The sequence below is a fragment of the Parus major genome, chromosome 3 (genome assembly GCF_001522545.3).
Source record: "Parus major isolate Abel chromosome 3, Parus_major1.1, whole genome shotgun sequence".
Classification (NCBI taxonomy): domain Eukaryota; kingdom Metazoa; phylum Chordata; class Aves; order Passeriformes; family Paridae; genus Parus; species Parus major.
The window spans coordinates 64,978,668-64,993,150 of NC_031770.1; the positions used below are offsets into that span (position 1 = coordinate 64,978,668).

The 14,483-nt window shown below is 40.2% G+C and overlaps 1 protein-coding gene across 1 annotated transcript in view; it reads left to right on the forward strand.

Moving 5' to 3' along the window:
• ROS1 (ROS proto-oncogene 1, receptor tyrosine kinase) overlaps positions 1 to 7,465 on the forward strand; it is a 69,618-nt gene extending 62,153 nt beyond the window's left edge. The window contains exon 44 of the mRNA XM_015623534.1: positions 6,533 to 7,465. Within this exon, the coding sequence (XP_015479020.1) occupies positions 6,533 to 6,678 (146 nt within the window). The 3' untranslated portion in view covers positions 6,679 to 7,465. The remainder of the gene's footprint in view (positions 1 to 6,532) is intronic.
• Positions 7,466 to 14,483: the final 7,018 nt, after the last annotated feature.

Below are 14,483 nucleotides of genomic sequence, written 5' to 3' on the forward strand. Positions count from 1 at the left end.
ATTCAAGCAAGAAAAGGCCATTCAGGTACTACTTGAGTTTCCAGACTAAAATGTGTGCTCTGCTGTGACCCTGTCGAAAACAGTTTGGGGCATGGAATATGTTTCAGACTGTAATTTGTAACACATTGTATAATAAGTTAGTAATTTTTAAAATTTGTAGTCATTTCTAGTTGAGACTAAGTGAACTTGTGTTCGTAGTAGTAGTAGTAGTAGAAAGATGACAGCCAAAACAAATAATCCAAAAGTCTGTTCCATGATGGATTGTCCTCGATAACATTTTCCAAAAATGCTACACGGTCATTGGCCTTTGTGTGTAATGAAACTCCAGCCGTGAGCCTCCAGCCAAGAAATGCTTGCTCTCACCGGGTGACCTAGTTCCAAAAGAAAGACAAATGTCAAGCAAAGTGAAATTACATGCCTCAAAATAGCTAAGATACTTAGCCTTACAGGGAATCATGCATCTTCCAAGTTCTGTTGAGTCTTACCTGCCCATGGGTAGCCACACTTCTAGCAGGTCCATACATGCTATCGATGATTTTTATAGGTGGGAGTGCTGAAAAACATTAGACTTTCACGATTACCTTAATGCCAGTGCAGTATGATACAGAGATGGCAAGTGTGGGTAAACCAATACAGTCTGCTAGTGGACAGCGTGCTAACAGGATAGCATGGGGATGGCAAAAGGGGCACATGCTGTGTTATTGCAAGAGTTACCCTTCTAAAGTAGGCATCAAGTGTCAATAAACACGCCTCAGCAATACCAGCTCCTCCTGACACTGCTGCACTGGAAGGGAGGGAAACAAACTCAGGACTGGGGTCTACCAGTTTGGGGTTTTTCCTTCTTGCTCTGACAGGCTTTCCCAAGACATAGATTATGGTCTTAAAGTAGCAGTAACAATGTTTATTTGAGTGAGGGCAGAACTACCTAGCTGGAGGACTGAGACACCAGTGGGTTTTGAATTCAATGGGAATTTACTGACCCTGTCACCAAAGTTTCCATTCATTGTGGAAAGATAGTCTGTTCTTCCTCCAGTTCCAAGAAATGCAGCGTGCTAGGACGGCCCTGCGTTGCTGTAAAAATAACTGGACCATCTATTCTCAGGCATCAGCTTTTACATTTGCACATATAAGACAGCACTATAGCTTTTCAGGTTCTGTGAGTGCCCCTTTACAGATGGAAACAGCTGTTTGATTTGGCAAACGCCTTTCCTGACATCAGACAACTGGGTATTAAGCAGCTGGAGAGACTTCTTGCCTTTATGACCTGTAAGGACTATTCTTATCAGGGCTGCTCCTCACAATGCCTTTTGGACCTATATAGAAAAGATATCTAATTGCTCAGAAAAAGAGGCTGCTCTGGCAAGAGGAGATGCCAGGCAGTTAGAGAAAATCCAGGATAAAAGACTAAAGACTGAAAGGAAACATATTTGGCCTCAAAACCATGATTTTAAAATTCCTAAACTGGAGATATTGCTTGAAAAATGTAGGAAGATACAAGAGTTAGAATTTAGTAATTTCTTTCCAAAGCCAGGGTATTTATTTCTTCAGCAGTTCAAGTACTTGCTTAAAGTGTCATTTGTATTTTTTGAAATTTCTGCAAAATTTTGCACTGAGAGGACTTGATATTAAAGCTAGAATCATCTATTTCATCATTAATTATATGTTCACACTCTGTACTAGCTGAGTACCTGTTTTCTATTGCCCATGTAAGTCATCAGTTTATTTTCCTAAACCCATCTGCCTTTTAGAAACTACTCCACACACCTCTATGGACGTAATCACTTGGGCGAACGGAAGCTTCTCTAAAGCAGATGTGTTGATAAGAGACATTTTTAGAACCTTGTATCTAGTCTCCTTTGTATTTTTCTGAAATTCAGTAATCCTCTTCCCCACTTAGCTTAGTGAGTGGCTGACCCAAAGCCTGCAGAGGTCAGAGAAAAAGCTGCTTCCAAAAAAGAGTGAGTGGTTACAACGCTGCAAGAAAAGGGGAACTTGGTGGTGTAATCATTTCTTCTTTGCACTCCAGACAAATGGTGTTTGATTCCAGAGAGTGCACATGAGCTGTATGATGCTGCAAGTGAAGTCACGCCAATACTTTGCCATAGACCGAAGGAAAAAATCCAATGGTAGAAGACTATAAGAGGCACATTTTTGTAGACAGATGTGGATAGATGCAGGCAACTAAAACATAAAAACTGCATTTGCACTGGGTGTCTAGGCTGTTTGACAGTCACCAAAGACTTGTAGACATATTCAGGGGATGTTGATGTATAAAGGCAAGGATCAAGCATCTCCACAAAGCGACTCATTCCTCCTTTCTCTGTTGATTGTAAAAACAGGCTAGGCAAGGAGCTTAAATTGGATGTGTAAGACCTGGGTGGTTAAAATGTGGTAAAATGAATCCTGTTTTGTAACCTGGAGAAAGGGAGTGCTTTTCTATTTGTATAGCCTTACTGCATTGCAGCAAATGTGGAACTGGGAGGGTTTTTGTGCATGTATATTATAAATTTTAATAAACTAGGTAAGAAGCAAGTTTATATCTGTAATTACTAAGACAGTAACTCTTGCACACAGATATTTCAGCACATAGTTCTCTAAAAAATATATTAAAATAAAAAGAAAGACACTGCTTTGAGCAGATAAATGCAGGGGAAATGTAGGGTGAACAAAATTCTCACTTTTAGCACCTTTAATGTCTGACAGAATAGCAAAGCTCAGTGAGTCACCCTCAAACCATGCAGGATCATATGCTTCATTAGGCAGGAAACACAGATATATCTCCACTGATACATAATACAGAGTGGAGTATTAAAACGGATATATATTTGTTCTATTTATATTCTTACTGGCTATGTGCAGAAACTGAAACACAGCCCCTCCAGGTCCAGGTGGCCATCAGGTACCAGGAAAATACTCTCTTCACAGGAGCTGTCTCCTCGAGCTAACCAATGTGGTTGAGGTAAAGAAGTCAAGGTTCAATAGCCACCTTTTTCACCCTTAACAAAGATATGTCATCAGGTGTTTCTCTCAAATGTGCTTGCTCTGGGGTATATCTTTCATCCTTGCCAGTAAGTCAGCCAGTCTCTTGTTTACTGCCACATACATTGTGTATCAGCGACAAGGGACAGAGTATGTACGAGAAAAAGAGGAGGGTGTTACTGAGAAGCAGCAAATGTGGCTGGACTTCTAAATACCTTACCATACTGAAGGTGCTAAGCATCATATGGGATTATGTCACCCGGAATTAGTAACGTCTCAGGCTGGCTACTTAGCTGGTGTAAATTGGTGGCAGCCCACTGGTTTCAATGGAACTTCATTAATTTATGCTAGCTGAGGGTCTGGCCCTGAAATAGCTGTAATACAAGATCAGCATCTCTAGATCAGTTTATTCAGTCTCAACCAATCAGCTTTTCTACTGACATTCTTTCTCTTCTTAAATGTTGTCACCTTCTTGAATTTAAACACCAAAACCCCCTCATCTGCTTATCAAGACATCACAAAAATTTGCACCCTTCCAGGCAGGACTTCAAAACATGTTGTGAGCCCCCAGAGTTTACCAAGCCGGCAAGGAAAGGCACTCTGCAATCGTGAGGCAGGATGCATGGCCCGGCTCGGCACTGTGGCTGCCCTGCGGCAGGAAGCGGCCGACTGAGATGCTGGGATTGGGAAAGGGGAAGCACAGATTTTATCAGGTCAGGGCTGGTCTTCTCAGAGGAGGCTAAGCAAGCAAACTCTATTCCTCATTAGTATGAGTCAGGCGATCATTGTTTCTTGTGTCAATTAATGTGGGGTTCTCTAGAGTAAGCTTCTGCCCGTCCCTGGAGTGAGGTGCTGTAATTAACTTACCTGGAGTTTGGCTCAGATGTGCTTTACGCACAAGTTCTAAGCACAAGATTTAACCTTTAAGCACAGCTCTGCTAGGAAAAGTATCCAGCAAGGTCAAAGCCATGTGCGTTTAGGACCTGAGACGTGTGTCTGTGCAAGTCCAATGCTGAGCTTTGAGCTTGCCATTTTAGCTATCGGAAGTGGTCTGCCTGGGACAACACAGCTCAGTTGGATCCTGCTTCTCGGTGCTGGGGTACTCCTCAGCCTGTACAAAGCACTGGACTGACAGAGCAAGCCTGTCTCATTCCCTGAGATAGGTTGTTAAACTATGCAGTAGTTCACAGTGTAGACAACTCTTTAGAATTTAAGCCTGTAGAGCTGACTCTCCAGCATGACTTCAGATTTCATGAAGGTGCTCCTTGGATGTCTCCTCTTGGGGTGTTTTGTTGACTCAGCCCAGCTTTGCTTGTGAAATCTGAGGGGATCACATCACACGGTTTATCCTGCATTTACTCACGTATAACCCAGCATGACTGTACATCAATCAACTAATTTTAGCGATGTTAAAACTGAAAAGAAAATAATGATATCTCATAAATATACTGACCTGCCTCACCACTCCAGTTTCTCTCTATCTTCCTTCATTTTCTTAACATTTTTTCGGGGAGGCCTTCCAAAGATTATTCAGAATTTTCTGAATTGACTTATAGCTTCCCAGGGTGCTGGTTGTGCTTATAGTCCTCACATTTCTGGGGCAATTTCACAACATATCATGAATCTTTTCTTCACTCACTCATTTTTAGTATTTTCTGTCTCCATCCATTCTTCTGCTCCAACTAAATGAGCAAAAATAATTTGCTTGCTTTGCTGACTTACCTAACAGTTAAGCATTGTACTATGCAACTCGAGATCTTTGTGTAGCTTTGCCTTTTGGAGCAGAATGGTACTAAAGTTTTGTGAGCACTGAACACTGCACTAAGAGATGACTCAACAGTGAAGGAAAGGGCTCTTACAGTCAAAAATGTCACTGTGAAATTGGCAATGTACCTTACACATTACACGTGTCATGTCATAGGAGAAAGGTCATCAATATTATGTTCTTCCTCCATCATTGGATATGGTAAGAATATTCTGCAAAAAAAGTATTTCTTCCTTATTGCATTCCCACAGCTCAAAGTAAAACCAAGGCAAGGTGTTTGATTTTTTAACTCCTTTTTTCTGTAATGAGAAACACAGAGGCACATAAGCTGAAAGAGGATTATAAAATTTTACATATTCTGTAGTTCTTCAGACCTATTGGGGAAAGAATTAGTAATGTATCTATATATCTGGTAAAAATATCTCAGTGACCTCATACTCACATTTGTGTAAACATCACCTCATCAGTTCCAGATACTTATACAGGAAACAAATCTGAATGCTCCTCTAGTGTTCTATACTTAGGCAGGTCAGCCGGCATATGTCTGGTCTGTAAATACCCAGTTTTACTTGAGTCCTTATTTTAAGGTTTCCCTCTTAAGAGTTTGCTGCAAATGTCCCCTCAGCCTTTGCCTGTGTGCCTTTTCCAAAGCAACTTGTCCCTGAAGGCTGCCATTAAATTAAACAAAAAATCAACTACAAAGAGCTGAATTTGTTGGTAAAGTCTTAGTTGGAGCTGAATTACTAAATATGGCCGTAATAGCCCTGAACTGACAAAGTGAGTATCAAATGATTTCATATTGCTGTCAGTCACTGTGGTATGTGACCACAGTTTGCTCTGTGTCCCAAATCCCATCTTGCAAACAGGTTTCTAAAATCAAAATTATCTTTCAGACTTTTCCTGATATTATTTCCTATGATAATGGACTCTTACATGTGGAAAAAATTTCCGACTTTATAGCTTGGGGAGATGTGATTATAATGACATAATAAATTGTGTGTTGCCTGCTGGAATAGCACAATGCTTATGATTCCTTTGAACAGATAACCCAGAATGTCACACTCTTTATTTTTCAGTTGCGAAGTAAAATAAGGAGGGAGTGTAATAAAAGAAGGTGCATGCTACAAAAATAAATGCAAAAAAATAGTAGCAGTTATAACTTTAGTGTTAAACATTTCTATATTTTTAAATATTTATATCACCTGCACTAGATTTCAAGCAACTATATATATGTATATGAACTGCATCATATTAGAGAAAAAATGGAAAGTTTTTAAAAACATGAACAACACAGTGGATTGCCAAGTTTAAGTTTCTAGAAGGGCAGAATACTGGGGAGACAGAAGTCTAGACTAGTCATCTAGAGAGACAGTATATAATGATTTTGTAGATAGAAAACTGCCAGTGTTACAGGATTACTACAGAAGGATTGCTACAAAGGTTCACATTAAAATCACTTTAGCTTTATGCTTCTTCACAAGGAAAAGAAGCAAGTCATGTATTCATGATGGTATTGCTGCCTCTGGAGGTATGAACACTGATAAGCAACATTCCCCAAGGGATTTGCTTCAAGTACTGGTCTGCACAGACAACAGCAGAAAATAAATTTGAATCATCATTCTTATGAGGCCACTAGACCAACTTTCTCCAACAGCTGTCTGATTTTGTTTGCTTTCTAATACTACATGTATATTACTGGGCTGTTGCTTTTTCCTTTTTTTGTTTTTTCTTTTTTAAAAAATATTTTTCCCTTTTGTTTTCTCTTTTTTTATTTTTTTTTTCATGCAGATAATGATATCCCATGTGCAGATTCAGACAGTGTTCTTTCAGCCACACTAACGGAAACAAGGAATCAAGAGGGTTTAAATTATTTGGTACTAGTCAAAGAAGGCAACTCAGATGAAGAAAGCATCAATTCTGCTGAAATTAGTTAAGTCTGGTTGCCACTGTTTAAGAGAGTGAAAGAAGAGAAAAAACTCTTCAAAGAAGACATAAGCCAAGGAAAATATTCTGCATGTCATCACACAGAGGTGTCTGGAAAAAAAAATAAAAATGCAACTCTCTAATAAAACTACCAGAAAACATTATGAGGTACAAAGTGGTATATATTAGGATAAGACAGTGATTACATAGCTTTTGATTTTCTACATGTTATTGTTTGGGTGCTTCACATGTGATAATTTAAAGCAAAAAAACCCTATGTATCAGACAGTAAAGGATTTTACTGTTGTATTGATCAAATTTATGGAATCACATATGCCTCAGGCACAAGGCAGCTCTTCCTATGCTGCTTCAAAGAACAGACCAGCTCACTCATGAGTAAAACCAAACAGTTGATGTGTAGCTTCACTGTGCACAAACAGGATTCTACAAGCTGAAAGAAACAACATAAATACCAAACTTCAAATCAGAAAGCAGTTGAAGAAGGGTGACCAGGTTGTCCACTGCTGCAGGTGGTCTGCTTCCCTACTTCATTTAAACAAATGTTTGCAATCATCTTGCATATTAAGTTGCACAGCAATTGATCTGTGAGTATGGACAGTCCTTACATTTCTTCTCCTTTCCTTTTTGAGTGTTCATCATCCTAGTTTATTTTTTATCAGACTGGGTGAAGGGAGGTACTCTTCTTCGGTGTGTTTGGAGATCAGCTCAAAGTATATAATAAAATTTTATTCAAAGAATTATTGAATAAAAGACAGCTATAAGCTTTTCCTAACCCTTCATCATGAGCAGTAGTTTGCAAATTAAACAGAGCTATTCACTGACATCTTTCTGGAAGCTGGAAACATGCTATAATTTTATGCAAATATTTGATATTGGGGTACACTGGAGAGTAGTAAAGGTTTTATCTGATGTCAGAATGTATACATTTGTAAGAAGCAGCTCCACTGCAATCAAGCTTCAAAAGTTTCTTAAACTGAGATTCAACACAGATGAAAAAAAATGTGGAATCTGAAAGTTTCACTAAAATATAAATTGAGATATTTTGAATTAGGGTTCTTCAAAGTTCCTGAAAAAGCCCTTTCAAGCATTATATAAATATTTTTCTTCATTTAAAAATCAGTATAAAAGACAAATTTGCTAATAAATACAATTGCAGCACTTCACTATGCTCACCAGACCGTGAGCAATGGATAAACAAATAAATATTGTATTACGTTTCCTTCCTCTTTGAGTGCTGCTTGACTGGTTGTACAGCAATTCCTTCCATCTCAGTAATTTAAAAATCACTAACGTTTGTTAACCTATGGCATGTGCTGGCCAGAAACCAGGAGGATCCCTATTCTGTAGCCAGCACACCTGAGTGTGTTCTGTGTGCATAGTTTCACTTAAGTCAAGAAGACTGCTCAGTCAGCAAGCCACAGACAAAGGTTTTGAACAACAGGACTCCATACAATAGCTTTTTCTTTAGCGGGAGAAACCTTCAATCCTCCCAAAATTTTGTCAGGACAATAGCTTTCATGGGCCTTGTGAGCACCTGTGATGTGATATCCCAAGTCAATTCAGTTTTGTGTAGGTCTGAATCATGGGAGAGCCTAACCAACATGTGTAAACTGAGTTAGTGGGCAACATGAGCATCAGTGACAAAGAGCAAAAAGGAGTAATGCCCTCCAAGTCTTGAAGCAGTCACAAATACACAAAGCAGCACAGAAGGAAAAAGGGGAAGGTAATTCTTGCTGTATTTACATTTTGTAAGTGTTGCAAGACAAGCCTAGATTTAATGAAACATTTAGCACAGCATGATGAGAAAAAAGAATCAAGTTTAATTCATTGCCAATAAAAGAAACCTTAGGATATTGACCAGTGATCTATGCCTTTTTTACCTAATAGTATGAAAAATATATTGGACAGGATAAAAAATTAACTTACTGATCCAAGTTTGAGGATCCTGATCTATAACTTGTTGAATTCAGTGGAAGACACAATACCTATCCTTCCCCGTAATTGCAGCCATCATGCTCAGTGATACAGAGTGAGCTCTGAGCATGGCCCTACTCCTACACTGGCCAAAACTCCATTGTCCCTCCCTCATTTTCCTGCCTTAGAGAAGTATGCAAATGCAACTATTCCACTGAGTTATGGTAAAGCTGAATTTGATGCAGGAAAACTTAGCCTCACTTGCATTCACCCATGATTCTACTTGAAGAGAGTGTCTTAATCCCTCATATTTCTCTATCACCCTTCTCCTTACACATCTTCATGATTTCACTTTCTCTGTCTTACTGAAGTGTTGATTCCTCTCTTTATTCAAACTCTTCTTGATGATTCACGTTTTTCTCAGCAACACTCGTTTGCTATCAGGAGGTCACCTCTTGCCTTCCAGCTGACAGGCCTGATGGCAATTGTGCTACTTTTTGATGGAGTAGGGAAGATACACATATAAGGGGTGAGGAGAATGAAAGACTTCTTAAGCACATTCTCTCTTGGGCAGGGAAATGGGTACTACCTGGCCTGTGTTTGCCTCTGTTTTTACCCACTCCTATCACAGATCAAGGGAATGAGTCAAAATACCCTTGATTTCAAATGTCTTGACTTCCATGGCTACAGATTTTAAGTAGAGATGGATTTAAGGGTGATAATTGTCATTTAAAGGCAATAGATATTTATCAGAAAGATTATAAGTGAGATAAGGCTAGTATATGGCATGCGGACCCAATTTTCAGCTGCTGTAAATCAGGTTAGATATGTTAAGCTAAGATGATGTACAGCAGAATGAAAACTGTCTCCAAGTGTTTAGCTTAAATTTGTCCTGAGACAGGTAGACCTATGCCCCACCAGTTCCTGAAAAAAAAAAAAAGAGGACTAATCTCTTTAAGTCTCCTCCATTTTATCACTAAGCATGACATTACATGGCATGGAATATCTCTTTGGTTAATATGAGTCATCTGTCTGGTTGTGTTCCCTCCCAATGTCTTGTGCACCCTCAGTCTATTCACTGGGGAGGGGCACAGAGTGAAAAGCAGAGAAGGCTTTGATTTTGTGCAGTCACTTTTCAGCAATATCTAAAATATTACTTTGTTACTGGTATTGTTTTGGTTGAAAATCTAAAATACAACACAAGATGAGCTGCTGTGAATAAACTCCAGCCCAGTACAGTCCCCAAGCTGCTGGGGAGAAATGTACCCCCAGGCACTGATCAGAAGACACCCCAAGTGAGTCTCTGGACCATAGCCAGTTCCTGTCTCAGGCTATTCAGTGTTCCTCGATGCCAGCACAACAAACACTGAGCACCAATGATGAGCACACTGCACACATGATGCCACACACACAACCCACGAGTGCTGGGCTCCCAAACAGCTGTGGCTGAACTCTCAGCTGTGCTTGGATAGACATGGATGTAGCTGGTTTGTCTAGTCCTTCAACTACAGACTTGACATTCATATGAATAGAGGAAAAATATTCTACTTCTGCCTATGATTAAAACTTCCTGCAACCCAACACAAATGCTGTGGTGATTAATTAATGTTTGTAAATAATTATATAAACGTGGAGGGCCATGGCAGCTGTTACTGATTTACTAAGACAGTGTTTTCAATGGCATCAGATCTAAGTCTTTTATCTTCAGGTCTACAGCAGGTGGTAGCACCCAGCCATCAGTGCATTTTTGTTTTTCAGGGTTGCTTGCAAGAGTTTTTAAGCTGGCACACAGTGATGACCACAGCTATCCAACACCTGTGTACCTCATGCTTTCTATTTGGGATCCATGATCAGGATACTATGAAAGAAAAACCAATGTTTTATGAAAAGAATATTGAGTTCGTATTAGAACAAAGATAAAATTATGAAAATGTGCATGCAGCTGAGAGATATGCCAATAATCATTGGCATAGCAGGATCATTCTCTGATCCCCATGTGCTATAGAGGGAGTGCCCAGTGACATACCTATGGGAATGTGGCTGTCAAGAGCTCTGAAGGGAAAATTTATACAGCTTGAAAGATAAAATTTGTTGAGATACGAAAGGCAAAAGACATCTTTGGTTTTATTACATTGGACAGAAATACTTGGGGTGTCAAGACAATTTCTTTGCCTTTTTTATATTTAACATTCAGGTCTCATCTTCTCTGGAACACTTTACTGTCATTCATTCAATGGCATCATCACAAGCTTTGGGAAACTTGAAAATGACCACCAGAAACGCAAAAGGTTGTATAGCTACACTGCTAACACAAGTTTTTTCTGTTAGTCTTTGTTACCTGTAGAAACTCATAAGTGGTGAGGATAAGAAAGGCAAGGACTAAGTTCATCTCAGCCTAACTTATCTGAGAATCTCAAGCCAGGGTCCATTAAGACTAAAGTTGTTGTTCCTCAGCTTTCCTGGTACCCTGGATATCAGAGACTAGTAACACCATCTAGATCACAATTCCCTCAAAATATGCTTCTGTCACCACTTGTACAGAAGGGCACAAAGATCCTGACAGCAGAGTCACTGCTCACTTTCCACGATGATTTTCAACAAAGAAATTTTAGCATCTATTTGAATTGACTAATGTGTCCAGGTTATTTCCTCTTTTTTTTTTTTTTTAAAAAATTTTCTTTGACATCTATGGCATGCTGTCGGTGATGATTTGAGTCCTCAGGTGTGGCTTTACTGAGCATAACCAGGTGAAACTGTTCCTCTGTAATTTTGGTTTAGGACTATGCATTTTCATGGTAACTGTGAAGGCAAGTTTTGCTCTAGATTCAAATGTACCTCCTTCTACACAAAGCTGATATTAATTCAGCTAGACCTGAAAAAGGATGTTGCAGAAAAGAATGTCTGTAAAATAGCCTGGCAGGTCTGTTAATGGTTAAAAAATTCTAATTCACTTTCATTTAATTAGTTCTTGAAAATTTTTGTTAAACACACGCTTCTAGTTGCAGAAGCTTGTATACCAGCTGGATTTTTCAAACAGTCATGGCTCTATTTATAATGACACTTAACAACTCTGACTGATGTTATAATTCTAAAAAATAGCCAGAAACCCAGGGTATCAAAGCCAACTGAAGATGCCAAAATATTTTTGTTATTGCTACTGACATAACTGATACTGCTGTATAAATAACCTTTTTTATGATGTGTTAACTTCTTTGTGTGACATCTTCCATTTGGAGGATGTTCATCGCTGCCTTCTATCTTTTACTGTAAGAGCAGAGTTGTAAAATTACCACTCCCTGTTTGGATATTAATTCCTTCTTTTATTCTGCTGACACAGCTGGATTTTCTTTCTGGAATAGAATAGAATCATTTAGGTTGGAATAGATTTCTAAGATCATTGAGTCCAACCATCAACCCAGCACTTCCAAGTACACCAGTAAACCATGTCCCTGAGCAGCACATCTACATGTCTTTTAAATTCTTCCAGGGATGGCGACTCCACCACTTCCCTGGGCAGCCTGTTCCAATGCTTGACAGCCTTTTTTGAGAAGAAATGTCCCACAGAAACCAATCTAAACCTCCCCTGGTGCAGCTTGAGGCTGTTTCATTCTGTCACTTGTTACGTAGGAGAAGAAACAGACCCCCGTCTTCTTACAACCTCCTTTCAGCTAGTCATACAGAGTGATGAGGTTACTCTTGAGCCTCCTTTTCTCCAGGCTAAACTACCCCAGTTCCCTCAGCTGCTCCACATAGGATTTGTGCTCAAGACCCTTCACCAGTCCTGATGTCCTTCACAGATTCACAGAATCAAGGTTGGAAATTACCTCCACAACCATGAAGTTCAACTTTTGACCAATCACCACTTTGCCAACTAAACCATAGCACTAAGTACCATGTCCAGTCATTTCTTGGACACTTCCAGGGACAGTGACTCTGCCACCTCAGCAATCCATTCTACTGCTTGACAACCCTTTCCATTAAGAAATTCTTCCTAATATCCACCCTAAACCTCCCCTGGCACTGCTTGAAGATATGTCCCCTTGTCTTGCCGCTTGTTGCCTGGCATCTCACTACAGCTCTCTTTCAGGCAGTTGAAGAGAGTGATAAGGTCTCCTCTGGGTCTCCTTTTCTCCAGGCTAAGCAATCCCAGTTCCCTCAGCTTCTCCTCATAAAACTTGTGCTCCAGACCCTTCCCTGTGCTCTGTTGCCTTTCTCTGATCGTGCACTTCAACGTCCTTCTTGTCGTGAGTGGCCCAGAACTGGACACAGAATTCCAGGCATGGTCTCACCAGTGCTGAGTACAGAGGGACAATCCCTTCCCTGGTCCCACTGACCACTCAATTTCTGAGACAAGCCAGGATGCCATTGACCCTCTTGGCCACCTGGGCACAGCTGGATCATGTTCTGTTGGATGCCAACCAGCACCCCCAGGTTCTTTTCCCCTTGGCAGTATTCCAGCCACTTTTCCCCCAACCTGTAGCACTGCCTGGGGGTGTTGCGACCCAAGGCCAGAACCTGGCATTTGGCCTTGTTGAACCTCATCCCAGTGGCCTTGGCCTGTGGATCCAGCCTGTGCAGATCCCTCCACAGAGCCTTCCTGCCTTCCAGCAGATCAACATTCCTGCCCAGCTTGGTATTGCCTACAGGCTGACTGAGGGAACACTCCATTTTGTAATCCAGAGCATTGATTAGGATATTAAACAGGACTGGACCCAATACTGAGCCTTGGGGGATGCCACTTGTGGCCGCTGCCCACTGGATGTAACCCCATTGATCACTGCTGTCTGGGCCTGGTCATCCAGCCAGCTTTTTACCCAGTGAGCTGGTTAAAACCCCAGACAAGCCATGAGCAGCCAGATTATTCAGGAGAATGCTGTGGGAAACAGCGTCAAAAGCTTTACTGAAGTCCAGATAGACATTATCCACAGCCTTCTCTTCATCCACTAAGTGGGATATTTTTCCATAGAAGGACATCAGTTTAGTCAAGCAAGACCTGCCTCTTGTAAGCCCATGCTGCTTGAACCTGATCCCCTGATTGTCCTGCATGTGCAGTGTGATGGCCCTCAAGGTGATCTTATCCATTCAGATCTCTTCAAGGAATGCTTTCTGGAATGCCTACCTATCTTCAAAAAGAAATACATTTCTGGGGAAAAGTGTTTCTGAAAATCTCTTCAGAATTCTTTGATTCAGTTTAATATTATGATTAAAATACTTAATCTTGATGGAAGCAATATAAGAAAAAGTAGTGACAAAGTGACTATAGCTGTAAATGCCCTATAGTTACCATGTTTACACAGTTATGTTTTGATTCAGATCAGAGTCCCGAAGATCCTAAGCGGAATAAATGTTTCTGGGGCATAGGAAGCAATAAATGATATATGAGTTATAGGATGGCTTTTAAAAAGCGAGCCTATGTGCAAGGAAGTTGGAGTGTGAAAAAAGTCTTATAACTGTTATTCAAAGGACTATGCAAATATAAAAATTGCAAATTCTAATCTGATCTACACTTTTATTTTTAAATGGCAGAAGTGTCAAGTTAAGTGGCAAAGGAAAACAATAACATTCTCTTGGAAATACACTCCCAAGGAGCAGAAACAAAATTAAATAAAAGTGCTCTCTTAAATACAGGATTTGCATTTTCTTAGCAGAATAAACTCTCTGCCTTGACTCTGTGCACTCACTGAAGTGGAGGTCATGGCTAGTGACAACTGGGAGCCGTTCCTGGAGCTTTCTTGCCTTTTTAGGTTATGAGGGTCTCTGTGTGTTTAGGATAATATGATTGACGGCTCCACTCCGGCCCCAATTAGCACCCTATAATTTATTAGCTTCTGCTTTCAGATTATGCGCTAACTTCACAAATATTTCAACCACGGAAACAGCA